Consider the following 20233-nt stretch of genomic DNA (forward strand, 5'->3'; position numbering starts at 1 on the left):
TCCATGCTTTGTGACACATTTATAGAAAACAACTTCAAGCATAAAACCTCTGATTGATGTATGCGTGTGCGTGCGGTGTCCCTACATGAAGTTTAAGTGCAGCTAAGGTAAATTTGAGTTATAAACAATCCTTGTACAAACAAGGAGGCAAAAATCTGAAAAGCTTTATCTGTACTGAGATAGCATTGCTTCATTACTCTTCTCCATGATTAAAATTAGAGGCCAATTTGCAGTTTATAGTATTCAGGCATTGACCTCGTGGAAAATTTTGGATTAACCAGCAGAAATATTACTATGACCATAAGACATTCCACACCAGATTTCAAATCAGAATAAAATACCAGACTGGTCAGGTCTCGGAATCTTCTCAGGAATCAGACTATGGGTCTGCTATTGAATGCATTTACTAGATGGCACCTCATTGTCTAAGCATTCAATGAGTGTCCTTACCAATGAAGTGCCTCTGCTATTCTCTACAAAATGTTAATGTGTTAAGTTAATGAGATGGTCTTGGTACTATCAATACTGAGATTGCATTTGTTATGGAACTAGAGCTGGGAAAAGATTATTTTTGGACTACAACCTCCAGAATCACCCAGAGATTCTATCAGTTGTCCCCAAAAAAGTAATTTTCAGTACACTGCATGAAACAGACTGGGATGCATTTGCTTGGTCAGAGGTGGTTCATGCCTGGGGGGCATATTTCAGTCATATATCAAACTACTCAGGTATTGTCCCATTGAATGTAAACTTCGTTTGGCAATAGCTCTAGGCCAACAGCCATGCAACAGCAAATGCTTGTGTAAATGCAATGTTACACAGGTCACAAAATGAACCCTTGGCAAGAATATATTGCTATATAAGGCCATGAAAGGAATCATCTACTTGTGAAAGCACCCACACTCAAAACCTTAAAACAATCACAGCTTCCATACAAATACCTACCCAGCTCTTTTCCAGCTGATGCCGATTCTGCCTTTCCAGCCATCCTACACTTTGGCTGATAAAACTTTGAAGTAACTTGTTCCAAATAATGTGCCGGCCCTTTTTGCAATAATTAAGCCATAACCAAATTATACTGATCATCATGCAATGAGGAATACCTTGATTCATTTTGCAGTATAACTTTTCATTACTTTCACACTTACAAGGGGGTGACTCCCCCAGATGTGCTTTGTATCATGGGTCAGAAACACTGCAAAGTGAATTTTATTTAGTAACTAAAACATCAACTAACTTTGGGGGGGCTTTGTGACTGACTTCCAAGTGTCTTCCCCTTTTCAAGCACGCTGCAAAGCTGGCTGATCAGAACCCATATTCTTGCTATGTTTGGCAGGCCCTGTTCCAAAGCTAATACAAGTCACTGTGGTCTGCAGGAGCAATTCCTTCACTCTTACATGCCAGGCAGGGGATTAAGCCTATCAGGGTGGTTTTTGGCAAATCAGATTAACCTAACAATCCCCGAGGTAATGGATTTCAGAGGGTGCCAGTTAAAATTTCTGTGTTTGCCTTTTATCACTGTCTGAATGCACATCTTGCAGCTACTCTCAGCATCAGTCCAATATTACATTTCTCTGTGCCAATTTTAAAAACACCTGTAGACTAGAAAAAAAAGCTGAAGATCTACACCAGAAAGGCTGGGTGCAATTGTAAATTGATGTTGTGGCCATCCCTCCATTATAACAAAAATCAAAATGTGATAAGCCTCTTGTATCTTCAAACACAGCCAGCTGGAGATGAATACACTTGGATTGAGCAAACTGTGGGTTCTCAAAAGCTAAACACAAAACAAGTACCATAAAATTCATACTTAGAGATACAAAATAATATCTTCTTCATGAGCAAGGAATGACAAAATATTCTATTTTGATTCATTTAAATGTACAAATTTGGATTCATCATTGTTGTTTTTCTATGTCGGTTAAAGAAACTCCACACTAAGGTTTGATAAAACAAAGGTCTACTGTATTAATCCTAAATCAGATATGAACCCACCCTCCCTACTCTAGAACCTGGGCTTTGATGGTCCATCCTCCAGATCCCACCCTCTATTAACAGAACACCAGTCCAAAAGGTACCAGGAATGTACAATTAACTGAAACAGTAACACTGGCTGGTAAACACCCACAGCCCTTGAGAATGACACTTCAGATCCTTATTCAGCAGTGTTGGCTACCAAGAGATGTAGAAACAAGGCACCTTCCCATCCTCAAAGTGTTCCAATCCTCAATTTCTGACAAGACAGGCACCTCCTGCTTCTCCTCCTGTATGTGCTTTCTCAGGAGCTGATGGTAAAAGATGCCCTATAACTCCTTCAAAGACACTGGCCATCTTGTTTCAAATTCAGCAAGCAATAAACTGAACCCTGACATAGCTCACTGCACCATTGTTTGTTTCCAAACAGCTCACAATGATCAAGCAACACAATCCTTCCTTTCTTCAGTTTATCTCTTGCACACAGATCTGGGTCTTCTAATACTTGGGCCTGGTGATAAATGTGTTTAGAAGAGGATCGTTAACTGCACTGGATCCAGAAAGTCACATAAAACCCACCCATATGTTCAACAACCAGTGTTTTCATGTGATAGGACACAGGATTGACAGCAAGAGCAAGTGTGCCATTTTGTCTCCAGAAGTGGGGGCTAAGTGCTTTGGAGAAGCCTACTGTGAGCTTCTCTTCTTGTAAAAGGTAACAAAGGCAGTCTAGTCAAGGGGATATTTTCAGCCAATAAGGCCAAGGGTGAAAGTGTTGGAAGCTTTCAAAAGCTGTTGAAAGTGTAGAAGGAAAGGGAGAAAAGTGACCATGTGGTGAACACGAGAACAAGTCAATTTGTGTGCATGTTTCAAAAACACATCCCCTGTGTTCACAACTGTGATTTACAAGCTGTACAATACTTGCATCGGTGGTTGAGATGTGGTACTTTCCCTCTCCTATCCACTCCACAATAGCAGGCAACTTACACTCTTTGTCAGACTTTAAATAATATGTCCAACTCAGTCACACTGACTGGTATTCAAGACGTCAAAACTAGTCTGGTCATATTGATGATGTTCCACTCAGGTGCTTTGGCTGCTTGTCTGTGTCTCACCTCATCCCTACACTAGTAGCCCTATGCAGACCCTAGCAGGAGTCCATGAGGGGCAAACAAAGCAAAACCACCAAGCTTCCTAAGCCAGTAAAGGCTGTATCCCAAAATGCAAGTCAGTCCCATGCTCTATCAAAATCTGGCCTATCTTCCCACTGTATTTAACCAGAATTAGACCCCATCCCTGAAACAGATTCAGTTGGGATGATGATGAGGGACCGAGAAAGGGCAGGGATGCAGCAAATCTACCACATGATCAGAGAGAGCTGGAGCAGAAGGGGAGACGGGTAGGAGACGACACAGTCCAGGGCAGAGCCAATGATGCAGTACCCCCAGGCCCTCGGGTTGCTGAGAAGACAGTGGGCCCAACTGTTGGCTGGCATGGCCCTGAGGTGAGCGTGTTAGTGTGGGGACGTGATTCCAAGGCATCAGCCACTACCCTGGATTCATGCTGTTGACGTTCAAGAAGGGGCATGGCATCTGTGACAGAGGGAGCTAGCAAATGGGTACTCTGGTGGCGAGAGGAAGCAGTAGCAGGAGGTACACTGCCATGGGTGCGCTGGTGGCGTTTGAGATGAGCCCGCCGAGCAAAACGCTTTCCACAGGCAGTGCAGGGGTAGGGCCGCTCCCCTGTGTGAGCCCTCTGATGGATGAGGAGCTCCGAACGCTGAAGGAAGCGCTTGGCACAGACAGAACAGGCATGTGGGCGCTCCCCTCGATGCATGCGCCGGTGCTTGCTGAGGTTTGAGCTGACGCTGAAGCGGCGGCCACACTCCGTGCAGACATAAGGCTGCTCCCCAGAATGGGAGCGCACATGAATAGTGAGATCAGAGCGCTGCAGAAAACGCTTCCCACACTCTCCACAGCCATATGGGCGCTCCCCTGAGTGCAGCCGCCGGTGCTTGCTGAGGGCTGAGCGCTGGGTGAACCGCCTCCCACATTCCCCACAGGAGTAGGGCCGGTCAGGTTCTGGGGGTGGGGATGGAGGGGGAGGAGGCGTGGCAAGGCCCCCACCACACTCCACACAGCGACGTGACCGCCGGTGGCGCTCCAAATGGCACCCCCAACGGAACCGCCGCCCACAGTCATGGCACTGGTGAGGTTTTTCTGCCACATGGCGCTGCTGATGCCGTTCCAAGTTGGTGAGGATTCGGAATCGCTTGCCACACTCCTCACAAGCATGTGGTTTTCGGGGTTGGGCTGACACTGGGTTCCCTGGAAGGGCTTGAGTACCCAGTGGTCCTATGGAGTTCAGAGGCAGGGCAAGAGAAGAAGCTGAGGCAGAGTCCAGGGGAGAAGTCAAAACAGAGTTCATAGGAGAGCTAGACCTTGCTGGTGGGACCACAATGGTTCTTCTGCATGGCCCGCAGCGGTGAGGTGTCTCTCCTGCTGGTTGGCGTCGGCGTTTCTGTGTACAGCGTGGTTTCTGCCACCCAGAGAAGAATTGGGTTCTTTCTCCAAAAGGTGGCCAGACTCTCCCACTCTCCTGGATGTCCAGGCTGGTGTTGTGGAGAGGACTGCAGCCAATGCTCTCCCGTGGCTGAAGACTTGCTCCCCATCTTGTTCCCAAAAGACTCTGCTGATGAGCAAGACTGTTCTTACACCCACTGGCATTCCCATGAACCATTTTCCCTGAAATGGATTGTTTTTGCCCTGCCACCAATCCTGGACACAAGAGAGGCACTTGAAGCTCATTTGTCGGTGGCTTCCGAGGTGGAATGGCAGGTCCTTCCATTAGTTCAGCCTGAGGTTCCCGTGGAGTCTCTAGCAAGTTGTTCATCTCACCTGTGCCATCACCTGCTGAAAGAGAAGGGGAGATACAATAAGTCTTTAGATAATTCTGTGCTGCATAGAGTGTAACAGTATCCACAGTACTGGATGGGTTGCACTTTTCCTGAAATCTCACACAGCGCAAACTCTATTCATTAAGCCTGCATGCCCAGGTTTTAGCTGTGACCAACTGTGTATTTGTACAACTAAAATTAGTGCGCCACCTGCACCCATTACTTGAGATGTCAGATATGGCATGCCTTGATTCATCCTGGCTGGATTAATGTAATGCACTCTATGTGACGCTGGCTTTGGAAAAAGAACAAGAACTTGAAGAGATCCAAAATGCTATGGCTTAATGGAGCTGGTTACAGGGAGCACATAACCCTCTTGTTAAAACAACGTCCCTGATTTCCAGGTACAATTCAAACTGCCCATTATAATTTTTAAAGCCCTATACAGCTTGGATTGAGACTATCTGAAAGACTGCATCTCCCTATTTGAGCCAGACTGACTTTTAAGTTCTTCAAGAGAGAGCTTTCTCTCGGGGTTCTTCCCCACTGCTGGCATCACAGGCACTTTTGGTGAGGGCATGGGAGAGCGCCCTCTTACTGGCTACTTCCATCTTGTGGAATTCCCTACCACAGAGCTTCATTTGACCCCCTTTCTTCTTTTATTCTGCTGGCAGGCCAAGGTCTTTTCATTTAGGCAGTGCTTCAACTTTTAATTCAAGTGGCAGAAGGGGGTTCTTTTAATGGGGCAAGCTGCACTTTTATCTTTTTAAGCACATTTTAAAGGTGTTTTAAATTATTTTAATTTTGCATTTTTAATAAAAATTGATTTTTTTAAAAAAAGATTGTGTTGTTGTGTCCTGACTGACATCAGAATCTTGTCCCCCATGCTATTTAACATCTACATGAAACCGCTGGGAGAGATCATCCGGAGACACGGGGCGTGGTGTTATCAGTACGCTGATGACACCCAAATATGCTTCTCTGTGTCTCCGACTGATGCAGTGACTAGGGATGGCATCTCTCCTCTAAATGCTTGCTTGGACTCGGTAATGGGCTGGATGAGGGAAAACAAACTCAGCCTGAATCCAGAGAAAACGGAGGTACTGGTGATAGATTCCCCGGGTCCGGATGGTAAGATTTGCCATCCTGTCCTGAATGGGGTCACGCTCCCCTTGAAGGACTCGGTTCGCAGCTTGGGAGTGCTCCTGGACTCGTCGCTCCAGCTATCATCTCAGGTGGATGCGGCGGTCAGGAGCACTTGTTATCAGCTTCAGCTGATACGCCAGCTGTGCCCCTACCTGGACCGGAGGGACCTTGAAACCGTAGTACATGCTCTGGTAACCTCTCGATTGGATTTCTGCAATGCACTCTACATGGGGCAACCCTTGCACCAAACCCGGAAGCTACAGTTAGTGCAAAATATGGCAGCGCGATTGGTCGCTGGTGGTTCCAGGTCAGACCACATAACACCTATTTTGAAAGACCTTCATTGGCTGCCTATCTGCTTCCGAGCTCAATACAAGGTGTTGGTTATTACCTATAAAGCCCTAAATGGCTTGTGCCCAGGGTACTTGGAGGACCGCCTCTCCACATATAATCCGCCCCGCTCACTCAGGTCAGCAGGGAAGAATCTGCTAGAGGTCCCAACTGCACGTTATGCAAGGACCTCGCTACGGGCCTTTTCCATCTCGGCCCCAAGACTATGGAATAATCTTCCAGATGAGCTCCGCTCCACCACATCTTTAGGGACTTTTAAGAAGAACCTTAAGACCTTCTTCTTTTCTCAAGCCTTTCCCCATGAGATATTTTTTTTATCACCCCCTCCGCCTGACGGCCCTGTGATGTCTATGGTTTCCCCTACTCAGCTGAACCTGTTGTTTTTATTCTCATTGTGATTGTTTTAAATACTGTTTTAACTGTTTTTATTCCGATGTATTTTCACCTAAACTTGTACGCCGCTTTGATCAAAAATTGGAAAAGCGGGATATAAATAAACTATTTATTATTATTTTTATTAGAAGCACCCAGTGCACATCTCAGTCCACTAACTGCATTTCTGCAGCATAGTTACAGATTTGTAATGTTACGAAATGTAAACCATGAGGTAGAATCTTAGCCAACATTTGAGTGGTGCAACACTGAATTTTCTGTACTGTATGTTTACTACAGCCCAGAACAAGAGGCACAAGCCTCAGTGCTTCCATTCAATCTACCTTTACCTCCATGCCGCAGGCTCCTGGTCACTCTTTTGCGTCGCCTCACTCTTCCCTGTTGCTCTTGCTCCTTCACCAACTCCCTCAGCATCTTCTCCACCTGAGCCTTGCCCACAGTCTGCAAGATCACCCCAAGTTGTCTCCGGAAGTCAGGCAGGATCCCTTCTACACTGGATCCAGCAGTTGCTGCTGGTGCTTGACCCGGCAAAGGTGCTAACTGACCTTGTTCAGGTTCCATTTCTAGCCCTGTGAAGAAAAAAAGATATGGTAGGCCCTGCTGCAAACTGAAAGCCCTCTGAGCTTCAGAGGTTTTCAGCATGAACTGGTCTATACACAAGGCCAGGCTGACCTTCAAGCAGAGTTATACACTTGCCTCAGGCCCATGTCAAGGGGTGTTTGAGCACTGGTTGCAAGGGAGAAATATACTCCTTAAATTATTCTCTCGACTCTATATGACAGAGCTGGGGTATGTTATCTGACTAGAACTCCTACAATCTGACAGCCACCATGGCCACTGGCCATACTTGTTGAGTCACAGTTGGGAGCTGTAGTCCAAAAAGTTATATTTCCAAACTCTGAGTAAAAGACAATATCCCATCTCCAGTCCCATCCCAGCTTACATGATTTCAGGACTAGCTTTGTGACATTCTGATTGAAGGGATCCTAGATTTGTGCCATAAGGACAAAAAAAAAAAAATAATAATCAAATTAACATGACTACATGTATGTGTTTTGTTGGTCCCCACCCCACCCCCAATGTCTAGTAAAAATCAATGCATTAAGGGATTTAGTGGTACAGGTTGAGTTTCCCTTATCTGGAATTCTGAAATCTGAAATACCCCACATGGGTGGTTGAGATAGTAACACCTTTGCTTTCTGATGGTTCTGTGTACAGAAACCTAGTTTCACGCAGAAAATTATTAGAAATATTATGTATAAAGGAGATCCAGCATGGCTAGTGGTTTGAGTGCTGGACTACGACTCTGGAGACCAGGGTTTGATTCCCACTTGGCCATAAAGCCCACTGAATGATCTTAGGCAAGCCACATGCTCTCAGTCTTAGAGGAAGTTAATGGCAAACCTCCTATGAACAACCCTGACTGAGAAAAATCCATGGTAAGTTTGTTTTAGGGTCACCATAAGTTGGAAACAACTTGAAGGCACATGACACAAACACATTATGTATAAAATTACCTTAAGGCTATATATATATATATGTGTGTGTGTGTGTGTGTGTGTGTGTGTGTGTGTCTTTATGACAATATTATGAAACATAAATGGATTTCATGTTTACACTTGGGTGCCATCTCTAAAATATCTCATTGTATATGTATATGCAAATATTTAAAAATCTGGAAAAAAAATGAAATCCAAAACTCTTCTGTTCCAAGCATTTCAGATAAGGGAGACTCAACTTGCATTTAATGTGTTTGTGCCACTACCCAGCATGGCTCCAAAGCAGGACTCCTGTTGAGATCTTCTACTGCTTGAACCTCCTGGAAAAATGGTTAAAAGCTTACAAGAGTTCAGACAACAGCATCTTATTTGCAACCTTGATATGTTTTCTCACATATTCCCCCACAGCTCCACTATACACAAAGTAGCCCTAAATCATATTTTCTGAAAGGACAGGAAGGAAAAATAGATGAGGTACATATCATGTCTTATGATTACTAGCACTAGGAGCCTTTACATGGTGTGTGTGTGTTTTTATCAGCTTCTCACCATGGACTTACCAGGAGCTAAACCTCGCCGTCCTCGGGTCTCTGTGAAGGCTGTTATTCGGGGCCAACTGATGGCAATTTCTTCTGCTAAAATAAAGACATTAGAAAAGACATTTTAAAAGCCAAGTATGTTACTGTCCAAGGAGGAAAGTTGTGCTTGGGCAGTGATCCTCCCCCACCACACAGATACATGTGGAAGAAAACAGAAAAGTCATTTTAAAATCATAGTTGGTCCAATGTTTAAGCAGAATGAGGTGGCCACATCAGAGGGCAGACTATTTCAGTCACTGGTTTGATTAGCCAAATGTTTGTGTATATATATCTGGGCATTGCAGCTATCAAATTTAGCATCCCATCCGGTATCATGAATTCCCCAGCATTTCCGTTTGCCCAAACATAGGACTTGCTGGTAGGGCTAGCTGCAGATTTGAGTTTCCCTCTGGTACAGGAATTTTAAGCAGTGGAGGTGGCACTTACCCAGCGAAATCACTGTTTCATAGCTCTCCTGCATGTCGGCCCACAGAGGTCTTCTCTTCCTAGACGTTACTCAATCTTCTCCTTATCAGGCTCCTAAGAGCACCTACATTTTAAAAAGAATTATGAATTTGTGCCATGGAGTGGCCACACAAAATATTCTTGGCATCACAGAGATTCTATTCAGACTTTCATTAATCAGGAAAAATAAAGACACCAATAGGGTTGCCAGAGTAAAAACTGGAGAGGATTCCTGTAACTTTAATGGTTATGTAGAAGTGGGAATTTCAGCAGGTGTTGCTTGCTACCTGGTTATGTGACAAGCACAACTGCTGCAATTTTCTCTTTTATGCAGCCATTAAAGGAATTGGAGCCATCTCTAGCCTTCTGTCTGGCAATCCTAGACATAAAGGGTAGAGGACCAAGTTAATCCTGCCCCTCTGTCTTCAGGCCTCCTCACAGGAAGAGTGATAGACTAAGAGAAGAAACCTCTGCCATTTTTCTCTATAGGCTCTATCTCTTTGCTACGTGTTTTATTTTAGTACACATAATGTATGTATGTACCTTAAGGTCATCTGTCAACTTATGGGAGCCCCATTAATTTCACAGGGGTTTCTTAGGCAAGGAATACTCATAGGTGATTTCGACAGTTTCTTCTTCTGAAATATAGCCTACATCATCTGGTATTTGTTGGTGATCTTCCATCCAAGTATTAACCAGGGTTGTTCCTGCTTAGCTTCCAAGATCTGATAGGATCTGGTACCTTTCGGGTTACTTAGGCCATATACTACTAAATAAATGAATAATAATAATAATCCATGACTGTGAACATAATTTTCAGGGTTCCATGTCATAAGGAGACCACTCAAAGGAGGTTTACAAAGTTGCTCTTCACATGAGGAAAATGCCAACAGAGGTGAGAGGAGCTTAGCACACTCATACAAGTCTTGCGTGGATAATGTCTAAATAAGGTCTTCAGTGATCTTGACAACCACCTTTATGCAGCAGTGAGATGGGATAGGAGGCAGGGAGCAGGAAATGAAGAGAAAATAATGTTTCAAGGGGTGCAGGAATGAAATCATGTTGTAATGTTGTAAAGGAGAAGCCTTCTGTAACACTGGGGTTTGCATTCTTCCATTAATGCCACCCTATTCCCAAATATACATAGGGACACCTTACATGGAATACTCACTTACAGGCTGACTCTCCCTTACCCAAAATGCTTGTGACCATAAGTGTTTTGAATTTTAGATTCTTTTTGGGTTTTGGAATATCTGCATAGCTTGGAAATGTGATCCAAACCTAAACATGAAATTCATTTATGTTTCATATACACCTTATAAACATAGCCTGAGGCTAGGTTTATACACAATATTTTTAATAATTTTGTGCATGAAACAAAGCTTGTGTGTAATGAACCATTGGAAAGCAAAGGTGTCACTTTCGCAGCCACCTTTGTGGACAATTTTAGATTTTGGAGCATTTTGGATTTTGGTATCCTGGATAAGGGATACTCAACCTGTATAAGTATTAAGATCTAGAGGTACTTGTTGTACAGCAACAAGCCAAAAACTGAGCTAATCAGGTTGACATGTTGTATTTTCCTTCAAGAAAAAAATGGGAAGGAACATGTTGCATTTCATGACATGATCATACATCTCAAAAACTTACAGTTATGTGAACATTATTTAACTCTGCAGCATTCACATGCTACAAAAAATTCTTCCCAACAGTACCACAGAAGAAAGCATCGCAACTGTGAACTTTTCTATAAATTGCTACAGATACGAATCTTTCAAAGAATAAAACACAGGAATACTGGAATAAAACAGAATGGCATTGTAGAGCGTAAACTGGCTACGCCAGATTGATTTACAATTATTTACAAGTCCGCAAATGCAGATGGGAAAGGGGAAAGAAAAATTTGCAGATTGCATAACACCTCTGGAACTACTTTTGTAGCACCCCAGGTCTCCAGGACCCCCCCCCCAAAAAAGTTGCAGAATCCATACAAATTAAATTCCTATTGATTTGGGGATGATTTTTCACATGGAATCCTGCCAGAATATGACCCAAATGGCTGCAAATGTTGCTATTTTAAATCTCTTACCTCCCAGAGGCTTCCAAACCCACATAAAGAAGTGGCAGAAAACGGCATCCAGAAGTGACACAATTCACTTTTGGTGTGCCCTGAATGTGATGGCAAGGCTGATGGGGCTCATGGGAGAAAATGGGTACAGTATAAACCTCTTTGACTATGACACTGTCTAGGCGTACACAGGAACCAGGTCAGTCCCTGAAGTATACAGTCATCCCTCCATGTCCATGGATTCTTTATCTGTGGATTCAACCATCCATATCTTGAAAATATTTTAAAAATATATAAATTCCAAAAAAGCAAAGCTTGATCACTGTATTTAATGAGACTTGAGCATCCTTGGATTTTGGTATCCACAGGCCTCCTGGAACAAAACCCTAGCTGACATCAAGGGCCTGCTGTACTTCTAAAAAAGTGCTTGTGACAAACTACTGTTTTAGAATACAAGTATCACACAGTACATTTATCAAAGAGCTGGGACTGGTTGTAGTTCTCCAGTGGGGGTACAAGCAGGGGCAAATATAGGTGTTTTTTCCTCCCTGTATTTGTGAAACAGACTCGTTTCTCTGCACAATGTATCTTTTATGTTCCGAACAGTGTTTGTTTTATAAGTTATATCTTAGTTCATCTTAGCCCCCTAACAATCCAGTAAGACTGTCTAGCAGAGGGGAAAACCCAGAGAGCGAAAGCAGCAGCAAAGGAAGGAACGGTAGTGGAGCCTAGTTTACAACAGAGTCAAAAAATGATTAATGTACATTATGGCACAGGGCTTTCCTAGACTAGAACCTAGTTCCTCAAATTTGTGACCCAAATTCAGGATCGCAACTGCTCTTGTGGACATTCCAGAAAAATTAAGCTTGTCCACTAACTCACATTAGGTAGGCAAGCCCATGCAAAAAGAGAAGGGTGTGATTGCTCAAATGGGCATGGTACAAACAGCCAACAAGTGGTGTACTGGAGCCGGAAATAGGGTTAGGAAGCATGCGCCATGTACACGCGCTAATTACTTGCTAATTAGCTTACTTGCTGTTCACCGCTATGATATTTGGAATAGCGGTATATAAATAAAACAAATTATTATTTATTATTATTATTACATGCTCCCTAACCCTAATACATCATGGTGACATAACAATGGCAGCACCCTGTATACATGAGCGCCGCCACTGTTACATAAGCGCCGTGCGGCGTCCACATGGCACCGTGTGGCACTTACATAACCAGTGCACCAGTGGCGCACTAGTTACATTGCTACCATGGCGTAAAAAGAACCCACATTTTGCAAATTCTTTTTCCGCTGGCGGGAAGCCGCGCAGTTTGGCGGCTTCGGCTTCCCTCCGGCAGAAAAAAGGCCGCCGCCAGCCCGGACCTTCAAGAAGGTATGTACCGAGCCATGAACACCTAAAGCTGTTACACAGATGAAGAGCGTGGGGGAGAAACTGGATGAAACTATGGGGGAAAGCCAGGAATTATAAGGGAGTACTTTGTGGTAGAAGATCATTTGCTGAAACCTGAGGAAAGGATGACAAACTGAGTTAGAAAGCTTCCAAGACATGATGGGTTTTCCAACCTAGCATGCCCACAACCCAGAGGGTGCAAGATAAAATTTCAGGGGGCATGATGGAGATGCAAATCTGGTTCAGATTTGTAGTCTCTTTTCTCAATCATGGCAACATCAAGGAATTGTCTGAATTCACAGGCAGACCTAGGGATCGCAGTCAGCAAGAAAGTTCTACCTTTTCATAAAATAAAGAATGAGAAGCAGGAGCAAAGAAATAATTGAGTTTTATCAGTATGCAAAGGATCTTGCAGCACCTTTGAGATGAACAGAGATAGATTGGTAGCCTGAGCTTTTGTAGACTTGAGCCTACTTCCTCAGCAAATACATCTGAGGACATAGGCTCAAGTCTACAAAAGCTCAGGCTACCAACTTCTACCTTTCAGTAAAGTCCAAAACACACTGCAGGAATAATCCAGTTTGAGATCACTTTAGCTGTCCAGGCTCAGTGCTAGGGAATCCTGGGAACTGTAGTTTATTGTGGCACCAGGGCAGTTAAAGCAGTCTCAAACTGGATTATTTCCGCAGTGTGTTTTGGACGTTAGCAGTCTGAAAGGTGCTTCAAGATGCCTTTACAGACGGATTTTCCAAACAAACATGACGGGGCCATTGAAATGAATTTTATGTTCACAAGTGGGATTGATTTTACTGTTTACCATTTCTTTCTGAATAAATGAGAATCTAATGGTTCAATTGACATTTGCCTTTTAGGCATTGAATGAAAGGCTTTTTAAAAAAAAGTTCAGTTTGTTCACTTGCAATATTGTATGTAGTTCAATTTGTGGTTCTCAAACGAGAAATTGGACTTCATCTTCAAATGCAAAGAGATATTGCAGCACCTTTGACATGAACTGCAAGATAGAAATATCCAGCCCCAAATGCATCTGAAGAAGTAGGCTCAGGTCTACAAAAGCTCATGCTATCAACTTCTCTGTTTTGGTTAGTCTCAAAGGTGCTGCAAGATCAGTTTGTAACTGATTTTCCAGACTAACATGGCTAAGTCTTTGAAATTCATCTTCAAATGCAATATCACTTTTGTAGGGGGTGCAGACATTAACCCAACACTTCCTAGGGGTGTAGAACATAAAAAAGTTTGGGAACCCCTGGACTAGACAGATCCTGTGCCACATTACACATTCAGTATTCTGACACAAGGGTTTGTGGCCTCACAAGGATTTGAGACAAACTGAATCTCAAAGGCAGACGATTTCTATTTTGCAGGTGAAAATTACAGTTGCTTTCCTGGACTGAATCTCCCAATATCCACATGGCTAGAAGGAAGAGGGGCCCACCAGCATGAATACCCTTCCCTACCACCAGGGACGTAGCCAAGGGGGGGTTCTTGGGGTCTGGACCCCCCCCCTTCCATTAGAAAAATGAATGGTGTGCTGCTGCGCTGCCACACCCAAGCCCCATTATAATGGTGGCACTTAGTCTGGACCCCCCCTTCCTAAAATCCTAGCTATGTTCCTGCTACCACCTGAACTAAGAACTAGAACTATAACATTGCAGGCCTATGAGTAACATCATCAATGTTATTATTTTCTCCTGTCTCATTTGTAACACCTTTTGCCTGATGAAGAAGTCAGAGGAGCTTCTTCCAAAGCTTGCAACATGTATCATGTGCTTTTTGGCTGGCCCCAATAAACAGGGTGACCAGATGTCATAACGCCAAGGGAGGACAAGGCACAACAAAATGTAGGAGCACTGGAGAAACTTGGAGGACATGACCCAAGCAAAGCTTTCAAAAAAAACGAAACACTCATACACATTTAAATCCATGCTTCTTCATCATGCTCCAAATGGAGGGCATTCTGAAATCGCTCCTGGACAGAAGGTTGGCAATGTAGGAAGTGTCCTGCAAAAGCAGGACCTCTGGTTTCCCTACCCATGAAGGTATCACCATCTTGTGGATTTGGGGTGATGCTTGCTATATATGGCCAACAGGATGCATGACACACACTCACAATAATCCCCAGGAACTGTGCACAGTTTCCAGACAAGAAAAAGAGAAGTGAATGCAACAAAAGCATGTCCCCCATGTCCCCAACATCTCCCCCCATGCAAACCCAGGGTCCTTCCAGGTCCCTCCATTGTTCCCTCCTTGTGCATCTGACCCCAGGGAAGCTGTATGTGGGAGGGGGCAAGCAATCGGAGAGGCCAGGGGGGCTCTGGGTGCAATTCCTGCCCCCTTTTCCTCATCCCAGTTCCCTTTACCTGCTCTCCTGCCTGCCCTGCAAATGGGGATGTCTGCTTCCAGAGCAATCCTGGGCTCCCTGCAGGGGAGCTGGCATGGAAAGGGTGGGCAAAGGGAGGGGGGCTTTTAGGGGAATCCAAAGCCAGCTGCCAAGTCCAGGAAGCTGGATTCCACATCCTGGCTGGAGGAAAGAATGGAAGAGAGAAAGAGGGAGAAAGAGAAAGACCTCCCTTTCCCTCCTCCAGCAACAAAGCAGGCCCTCTTGTGGCTGAGGATGGGTCTCTCTTCTCTCTGCAAAAAAGGGACTCACTTAGGTGGGCAAAGGATGATTTCCCTCCACATTGGTGGCCTTTAAGATCAGAGGGTGGCCTGGCGTCCTCCTTTTCCAGGACATGTCCTACATTCCAACCCTCTGTTCAGGAGGAATTCCAAAATGCCCTCCATTTACTAAGAAGCATGCCTTGATAAGAACTAAGGTCCAAAACACATTGCAGTTTGAGTATTGAGACTGCTTTCATTCCCCTGGCTCAGTGCTAGGGAATGCTGGGAACTGGAATGTTTGCGAGACATTGAGCCTTCTCTGTCAAGAGCTCTGGTGCCACAATAAACTACAATTCTCAGGATTTCCTATGATTGAGCGGTCTCAATCCAGATTATTTCTGCAGTGTGCTTATAAACTTATATTTATATTAAGTGCTTTTAGCTTTTATTTGGTCATGTTCATTTTCCTCAAGGTCCTATATTTGGCGGAGCCTTGCCCGCCTTTGCAGTTAGGACACATCTGGTCACCCTGCTAATAAAGACCTATAGGGCCCAGACAGACAGGCCAAAATAAAGCTGCTTCGGGTGACTTTGGTGGTATGCTATTGAAATGATGCATATGTCCGAAGAGTCAGGAAGCCACGCTAAAGCCGTGCTCCAGTCCTAAGGACTGGAGTGGGAGCTTTGGCGCAGCTTCTGGCCTCTTAAGATGTGTGTGTCATTTAAACAGCATACCTCCAAAGTGACCCGAAGCAGCTTTATTTTGGCCTGTCTGTTTGGGCTCATCGTTTCCAAAAGGCCAGCATCAGATTTGAGTGTTGGACTACGACTCTGGACACCAGGGTTCAATTTCCAGCCCGGCCATGGAAACCCACTGGGTGCCCTTGGGTAAGTCACACGCTCTCAACCTCAGGGGAAGGCCATGGCCAACCTCCTCTGAACAGTGTTCCTCAAGTGTAATCCTTATGACATGGAGCCCTGAAAATTATGTTCACAGTCATGTACTATTATTGTTATTATTCATTTATTTAGTAGTCTTGGTATATGTGGAGCCAGCATGGCATAGTAATTTGAGCACTGGACTATGATTCTGGAGACTAGGGTTCAATTTACAGCTACGCCATGAAAGCTACTAGGTGACCTTGGAAAAGTCACACGCTCTCAGCCTCAGGAGAAGCAATGACACCACCACCCCCCAAACAAATCATGCCAAGAAAGCCCTATGGTAGGTCTACCTTAGGTTCACCATAACTAAGAAATGACTTGAAGTCACACAACAACAACAGACAAGTTGAGAAGTTGCTTGGATGAGTTACTTTTTAAAAAAAAGACTTTTTTTTTTTGCAAAATTTGTTGATTGTTTTCATAAAACCCATGAAAACCCATTATAGGTTGACCTTAGGATCACCATAAATCATAAAGGACCTGAAGGCACTCAGCAACAACAAGCAGCCTAACTATGCTTAAGGCACCAAGTCTTGTTTGATCTTCGAAGCTAAGCAGGTTCTGACCATGTTAGTTCTTGGATGGGGGAACTACCAAGTGCTGTAGGCAGTAGGCTATACTGGAGAGGAGAGAAATGGCAAAACTACCTCTGAGTATTCCTTGAGTAAGAAAACCCAGTGAAATTCATGGGGTTGCCATAAATCAACAGGCCACTTGAAGGGAAACATGCACAGCATCCACTTAATCCTATTTTTGTAAAAACCACATCTTCAATTTGATAATCTGTCAAAACCCAAATAAATCCTACATCTTGCTTCCAAGGTATAACTTGACAATGTCATGAATTAACATAAAATGTATGAAATTTTGTTACAGGTTATTGGCTGGCCCCTTCTTAAATGTTTATGAGACTGTATGCCAGATTTGTTTGTTGTGTTGTTGTTGTGTGCTTTAAAATCTTGTAATTTGGGGATTCATGTTTATGGTCAAGCAGCTGTGGCATGACCCCAAAAGGTCTCTCTAGCTGTCCATCTCAACACATCCTTGACGGGAGAGTCCTGCAGTTGTCATTTACCAATGCTACAATCTGTGTCACCCATTTTGTTGGGGTGCTACCTGGTTTAAGAGTTTGATTTTAGGGCAATGGCATTGGCAAGAGAAGCTCCATCATCAAAGCAACATCTGATGGTGTAGACAATTATTCCCAAACTTTGGTCCTCCATATGTTTTGGACTTCAGCTCCCAGAATTCCTGACTGTTGGCTAAGGTAGCTGAGGCTTCTGGGAGATGAAGTCGAAAACACCTGGAGGACCAAAGTGATGCTGTGTCAGACTAAAGGCCTGTTTCATTCCCAGTCTTTCCCAAATTTTATTTCTGAAATGAAATTCTAATTCATTTTTTACTCAGAATCTTTTAATGCACAATATATTTTGTCCAGGCAAGCCCCAGTTGTTGGATTTTGGAGCTCAGTGTGTGTGTGTGTGTGCCTTGAAGTCACCTGTTTCTTTGGCAAGAAATATGCAGAGGTGGTTTAGTACAGTAGATCCCATATGCCTGAATTCTGCCCATCCAGGTGAAAATCCTAACTGTACCACTAGATGGCATTAAGGAATACAGTAATATAACCCATAATGTATTTGATAAACTGCAAAATGATAGCAATGTTTTGCACTTTATGGCAACCCTAATGATACACTGCAAAATCATAGCCATAAATGAGCAGATTGCTGCTAGGCAAGAAAAAGTGGTGCCTTCACCCTCACAGTTGAGGACAGGGGGACATGGAGATGTCTCATCCACAGGGTTATCATGAGTCAAAGGCTGCATCCACACTGAAGAAATAACCCAGTTTGGCACCGCTTTAACTGCCCTGGCTCAAGGCTATGGAATTCTGGGAGTTGAAGTTTGTTGTGGGCCCAGATGGGAGCAGTGTCCCTCCAAAATACCTGAAATAAAGCCAAAATGCAATATGGGGCTGTCTGCTAGAGGGGCTGGAGAAGAATTGCGACTACTCCCTCTGTAGTTGCTTGCCTATTTTCTAAAGTAAAAGCCATATCAAACTCTGCTCATGTTTAATCTACATAGTGTGTATATGTGTGAAGTCCCAGGATTTGCCACAATTTAGGTGCCTCATAAGAAAGGCATGGCAGGAAGATGTTGAGTGACTTGTTTCCCAAAAGCGGTCTGCAATTTTTCCCCCTGTCCTCATAAATTGTTTAGGATTTATAGCTATCCTTGTACAATATTAGCTAGAACTATAACTAAAAAGGTTTAAAGAGAAATTGATTTTATTATTGCTTGGATTCACATCACCAGGGTAATATAAAGTTCTCTCGGTGATATAAGACCCCTTTTTACAGAACCAGTTTCCTGTAATCATAATTAAGAAGGTTCATGTAAAATATGGTAATCAGCATGCTAAATACTTCCAATAAACTTTTACAGTACTTTAATATGCTTTTGATCTGCATTGTAGATATTGATTGAGATTAATTGGGATTTAGTGCCGCATTTATTTTTAAAGCCCAGTGTTGCACAGTACTCCCTAATCCAGCCAACAGTGCCCTGACTGGATTTGATGCGCAGAAAGTACTCATGATTAATGTATTGATATATACTCCATCCAGTACCAAGGGCAGAAGGTTCTGGGATGGATGAGTGAGAAAGTTCTTTTGCATTTGAGTCCTGTTTGTGGGCTTCCCGTGGGCAGTTGGTTGCTTGCTATTGTGAAAAAAATGCTGAATAAAACAGGCTTTTAGTCTGACCCAGCATCACACTCCTAAACTAAACACGCTGATAATCATAGGCAACTGGTATGCAAAAGAAGAAGACAGAACAGAACCAGATATGGAGAATTGGGTCTGTGATCAAGAAATGAAGCAGAAGAATGACTTACTGCAATAGTTGTTCATTTCAAACCCATTCTTCAGGCAATGATAGTTGCATATGTAGATGTTATCTGATGGCCTGTATAGAAATCAAATAGAGTACATGACAGGAACCAGTACAGTATATGCCATTCCTTTTGCAAAAAGAAGACCAGGAACAGATTGTGGCACAGACCATGAACTGCACTACTAACATCAAAAATTAGAACAAAGCCAAAGAAGTATACTAAATCAACCACCATGCCAAAATACAACTTGAAGAACATCCCTGCAGAATTTAAAGCTGTGTAAAGAATTGGTTTACACTATTAAGCCTGACTGAGCTGAAGCCAGAAGAACTCTGGACTAAAATCAGAAAAAAATTGTCAGGGAAGAATGCCACTGCAGCCAAAAAAGGAAAAGAAAAGCCTCATCGGATAACTGATGAAACTCTCCAAATAGTTATGGACAGGTGACATGCAAAAGGAAAAAGTGAGGGAAACAGGGACAGTATCCTGAATGTAACTGTTCAAGGACTTGTGCATAGGGACAAAGAGATCTATTATAGTCAATGCAAAGAAACAGAATACAACAACAAAAGTAGAACAAAAGACCTATTCCACAAGATCTGAGAAATCAAAGAGAAATTCAAAGCAAGACAGGGGATGTTACAGGGCAACAGGAGGAAAAAAAGACAATGGAAGCAAACACTTGAAGAACTATATAAAAGAAATGAAAGGATGACAGATTCATTCAAGGAAGAACTTTTTGGCAATGAGTCCCCAGTTTTAGAAAGGGAAGCAGTAGCTACCTCAAAGAACCTGGGAGAAATATATCACTAGGTGGGATACCAGTAGAGCTGTTTCAAGCTACAGAGACAGAATCCATTCAGATTCTAAAATCTGCCAACAAACATGGAAAATAAAATAATGGCCACTACACTGGAAATGTTCATTCCAGTCCCCAAGAAAGGGACACCAAGGATTGCAGTAACTATTGGGCTGTTGCATTACTCTCCCATGCAAG

General features: G+C 43.5%; 1 protein-coding gene across 5 annotated transcripts; it reads right to left on the minus strand.

Moving 5' to 3' along the window:
- Positions 1 to 1100: 1100 nt before the first annotated feature.
- LOC121932444 (zinc finger protein 135-like) lies at positions 1101 to 19363 on the minus strand. Of its 5 annotated transcripts, none has more exons than XM_042471068.1 (5): positions 19237 to 19363; positions 9285 to 9387; positions 8820 to 8894; positions 7084 to 7329; positions 1101 to 4886 (listed from the first exon to the last, which is right to left on the minus strand). In XM_042471068.1, the coding sequence occupies exons 2-5, from the start codon at positions 9316 to 9318 to the stop codon at positions 3343 to 3345; spliced, it is 1899 nt and encodes a 632-aa protein (XP_042327002.1). In that variant the 5' UTR covers positions 9319 to 9387; positions 19237 to 19363; the 3' UTR covers positions 1101 to 3342. The 5 variants fall into 5 exon arrangements, with proteins under 5 accessions (XP_042327002.1, XP_042327006.1, XP_042327005.1 ...); XM_042471072.1 differs by lacking the exon at positions 19237 to 19363 and adding an exon at positions 15155 to 15310 and having other exon boundaries at positions 1101 to 4883; positions 7090 to 7329; XM_042471071.1 differs by lacking the exon at positions 19237 to 19363 and adding an exon at positions 15155 to 15310 and having other exon boundaries at positions 7090 to 7329.
- Between the last annotated feature and the right edge of the window lie 870 nt (positions 19364 to 20233).

The sequence above is a fragment of the Sceloporus undulatus genome, chromosome 6 (assembly GCF_019175285.1).
Source record: "Sceloporus undulatus isolate JIND9_A2432 ecotype Alabama chromosome 6, SceUnd_v1.1, whole genome shotgun sequence".
Classification (NCBI taxonomy): domain Eukaryota; kingdom Metazoa; phylum Chordata; class Lepidosauria; order Squamata; family Phrynosomatidae; genus Sceloporus; species Sceloporus undulatus.

What these genes read in the sequence shown, in the direction of transcription:
- LOC121932444 (XM_042471068.1), bottom strand. Translation starts at nt 9,318, where the DNA reads ATGCAGGAGAGCTATGAAACAGTGATTTCGCTGG. An exon ending in TGAAACAGTGATTTCGCTGG is followed by an intron (nt 8,895 to 9,284) that starts GTAAGTGCCACC and finishes TCTTTATTTTAG; the next exon opens with CAGAAGAAATTGCCATCAGT. An exon ending in CCTGCGGCATGGAGGTAAAG is followed by an intron (nt 4,887 to 7,083) that starts GTAGATTGAATG and finishes CTTCTCTTTCAG; the next exon opens with CAGGTGATGGCACAGGTGAG.